Genomic DNA, 4231 nt, shown 5'->3' with positions numbered 1-4231 from the left:
TTTTTTTTTTTTTTTTTTTTTTTTTTTTTTTTTGCTATACTGGCGATTGAAATCTCCAGGGTGCTCTACCACTGAACCACATCTTCAACATCCCAGTCCATTTTATTTAATTAATTTATTTATTTTTGACAGATCATTATGTTTTATTTTTTATTGATTTGTGCATTTACATATGATTTCTCCAAAGGGTCTGAGGCAGCTGTCATTGAGGTGTCAGGCCTTGTATTTGCTTTTGTCTCCTTCTCTTCTGCTTGGAGGGAGACCAAATGGTCTGACCCATCACTGCTAAGGCAGAACTGAGTCAAGCTGAATCTCAAGGCCAAACCTGAGAGATGCTGAGGGCCAAACCAGGTCAATCACATTATCCAGCATGCCAGGCATCATCTCACCAACACAGACAGGTGTGAGCCACAGGCTGAAAGACATGCCAGGAGGGGGTGACCAGTGTACATTCACCCAGGAGTCTGGCCCTTCCTATCACTTCATACCTGTCCTGCCAGCCCATTTTATTTTGAGACCGGTCTTGCTAAATTGCTGAGACTGACCTTGAATTTGAGATTCTTTAGCCTCAGCCTCCCACATGCTTGGGCCACCAAACTGGGCCAACCTTTATGACTTAAGTGAATAAAATTCTTGTGTCTTAATTTTTCCTCTCTAGTTCTGATGAAATTAAAAAAAAAAAGTTTCTAAATTAGACTAGTTTCATTCAAATGTAGAACATTAAATATTCTTTTTTTTTTAAAGAGAGAGAGAGGGAATTTTTTTAATACTTATTTTTTAGTTTTTGGTGGACACAACATCTTTATTTTATTTTTATGTGGTGCTGAGGATCGAACCGAGTGCCCTGCACATGCCAGGCGAGTGCGCTACCGCTTGAGCCACATCCCCAGCCCCAAATATTCTTTTTTTAATATTTTAATTTTCTTTTATAGTTGTAGATGGGCAGAATGCCTTTATTTTATTTGTTTATTTTTATGTGGTGCTGAGGATCGAACCCAGTGCCTCATTCATGTTAGGCAAGTGCCCTGCCATTGAGCTACAGCCCCAGCCCATAGAATATTGAATATTAAAACCCTTTTTTATTCATCTACTGATTTAGGTTTTATTATAAATTCTATTTTTCCCTGCATATTGATTTTTCAGATACTGGGTTTGGCACTACTAGTGGAGGAGGGGCATTTGGAACATCTGCATTTGGTTCTAGCAGCAATACTGGAGGCCTATTTGGAAATTCACAGACCAAACCAGGTACAGACTTTATATGAAATACCACTGGTTTATTTGTATCAAGTATAGGACTTCACTTAATGACTCTGATCTATTTAACAGTTTTTCTCTGTCTATGTCTCCACAGGAGGATTATTTGGTACAAATTCATTCAGTCAACCAGCTACCTCCACAAGCACTGGCTTTGGGTTTGGTACATCAACAGGAACATCAAATAGCTTGTTTGGAACTGCAAGTACAGGAACCAGTCTTTTCTCATCTCAAAACAATGCCTTTGCACAAAATAAACCAACTGGCTTTGGGAGTAAGTTGGATATCTTTGAACTTGTGTATTCAATAATTGAATTGCTTATCAAATGTGTTCTCTCTTCTCCCTTTACCTATGTTCACCCACCTTTTTTCCCTACCAAATGGCAAAAAGTATGGGAAGATAAAAACTTCAAAGTGTATGGAAAAATTTGCTAGACTGGAAATGAAGGCGTTATATATGTCACTCTAAGGATGGATTATAGAAGCTCTAGTATTAAAGGGCTGTACAAAGGAAGAGGAACCTGATATGGAATGCCAGAGATAAGATGAAAAGTTAGGCAGAGTGGTGTCATTGGAGTTAAGATAGGAAAGTGTCAAAGAGGAAGGTTTTGAAGTCAGTAATATGCTATTAAGAGACATCTTCTCACCTCTGTCTCATAGTTAATATGAAGGCATTACAGCAGAAATAACACATACTGGACATGACATGGTTACTCTGCTATTCCTTGTCTATGGCAGATGTTTGTAATTAATGGCTTCTTTTTTCTTTATGTCCAGATATGGCCTGGGGCTATTTTTCCACAGTTCTTTAGGGCAATCACTACTAGTTGTTCAAGTATGCCCTATTAGGTGGTACCGTTTCTGGCACAAGAGGATGATAGCATAAGTAGTCAGTCAGCTATTCATATTTTTCCAAAGGAAAAGTTATTTGTGGGGAAGTTGAAATATCTAACCAAGACAATATAAAATGCAATCTGAAGTGCTAATTCAAAAAAGATGTGCCTGTTTACATTACATTGTATATTATTATTTTTTTTTTAGAGAGAGAGAGAGAATGAGAATTATAATATTTATTTTTTAGTTTTCGGCAGACACAACATCTTTGTTTGTATGTGTGCTGAGGATCGAACCTGGGCTGCATGCATGCCAGGCAAGCGGGCTACCGCTTGAGCCACATCCCCAGCCCTACATTGTATATTAGGACATGGTTTTTGAAAGAAATAACAGTTTGCCAGTGAGAAATCACAATCTTTTTAACTTGGTAATTAGGGGGTCTTTTGATGTTAAATATTGGCTGACAAAATTTTGTTGCTTACCGATATTTCTGGCACTGTATGTAGAACTTCTTTTTAGGATTAGCATCTCTTATATTTTGAGAAATATATTATTCAGATGATAGTTGAATTCACTTACATGTAATGGTTTTTTAAAACTCAGCTTTTTGGAACAATATGACATTCTAAGGATCTGCTATTTTTGTATTAGTTTCCGTAAAAATGATCAATAATATCTACTGATCTTTCTACATTTTTTGGAGGGGGTCAAATTTTACATTAACCTATGTTTGATTACCCCAATAGGACCACATAGATTTTCTCAATTTTTAAATTTTGTGTTGGCATATGTAATATGTATAAATAAAGTAATATCACTCCTGTAAAGTCTGTTGTGACAAGATTTTTTCAGAAGGTTTCATTTAGTGTCTAGTTTTAGAAAAGGAAAAATGAGATAAAATTTATGATGAAACAAAAGTAGTGTTTATTTTAATTTGTCTTAGAATGCCCTAAAAGGGCTTCATGGAACACTTAGTTAAATAAAGGCTCCAGACTTTATTTTACTTTAAAGTTGTGAGCCTGGGAGTATGCATGCGTCTGTATGAAATATCTGCTTGGATGTATTTATTTGCTTGGCAGAATTGAAAGATTATTTGAGGATGTGAAAGTTTTGCTACTCTAATGCCATAGTCCACTTCCAAGGTGTTTTATAGATCATAAGTTCTCTAGTATTTAATTTTCATTATTCTTTCTAACCTTAACAGATTTTGGAACAAGTACTAACAGTGGGGGACTCTTCGGAACTACAAATACCACCTCTAATCCTTTTGGTAGCACGTCTGGCTCTCTCTTTGGGCCAAGTAGTTTTACAGCGGCACCTACTGGGACTACTATTAAATTTAATGTATGTATTTTATTCCAGTTTTTGTGGAGTATGTTTCTTTCCCACTTGTATATTTGTAGGATGAATTGTAATAATAATAATTTTTCCAATTATGCACAGCATGGTACAACTCTTCCTGAAAGATGTACTAAAAATGAAAACTGAGAGGTTGGATATATAACTCAGTGGTAGAGCACTTGCCTAGCATTCATGAGGCCTTGATTCCCAGCACCCAATAAAATCAAACCAAAACAAAAATCTGTAAATAGTTGTGTAGTAAGCAGGAGAAATTGTGAAACATAAACTTAGATTATAATGTGCAGCCAAGTGTGTAGCCCACATCTATAATCCCAGCAGTTTAGGAGGGTGAGGCAGAAGGATCACAAGTTCAAAGCCAGCCTCAGCAAATTATCGAAGCCCTAAGCAACTTTTGCAAGTCACTGTCTCAAAATAAAAAAGGACTGGGGATGTGGCTCAGTGGCAAAGCATCCTTGGGTTCGATCCCCTTTACCAAAAATATATGCTTATCCCAATCAAATTTGTATCCACAAATTTGTAATAACTTGTATAAGGTAGAGTTTTTTTTATTTTTTTAGTTGTCAGTGGCCCTTTTTATTGTATTTGTTTATATGCGGTGCTGAGAATTGAACTCATTGCCTCACACAAGCTAGGCAAGTGCTCTACCACTGAGCCATAACCTCAGCCCTAGAGTTTTAATTTACTATGCTTATAACTCAGCCTCTGAATACTCATTTTTTTTTTTTTTTTTTTTTGAAAGAGTCTCAATAACTTGCTAAAGCTGGCCTTGAACTCAAGA

The 4231-nt window shown here is 36.4% G+C and overlaps 1 protein-coding gene across 9 annotated transcripts in view; it reads left to right on the top strand.

Annotated features, from left to right (window-relative positions):
- Window positions 1-4231, top strand: part of Nup98 (nucleoporin 98 and 96 precursor) — a 114644-nt gene that overhangs the window by 16330 nt on the left and 94083 nt on the right. For all 9 annotated transcript variants that reach the window (XM_048788158.1, XM_015477516.2, XM_048788157.1 and 6 more), the window contains 3 exons: window positions 1144-1248; window positions 1355-1531; window positions 3296-3435. In XM_048788158.1, the coding sequence (XP_048644115.1) occupies window positions 1144-1248; window positions 1355-1531; window positions 3296-3435 (422 nt within the window). The remainder of the gene's footprint in view (window positions 1-1143; window positions 1249-1354; window positions 1532-3295; window positions 3436-4231) is intronic.

Source organism: Marmota marmota, unplaced genomic scaffold, assembly GCF_001458135.2.
Source record: "Marmota marmota marmota unplaced genomic scaffold, marMar, whole genome shotgun sequence".
Lineage (NCBI taxonomy): Eukaryota > Metazoa > Chordata > Mammalia > Rodentia > Sciuridae > Marmota > Marmota marmota.
This window is presented reverse-complemented; position numbering and strand designations above follow the sequence as displayed.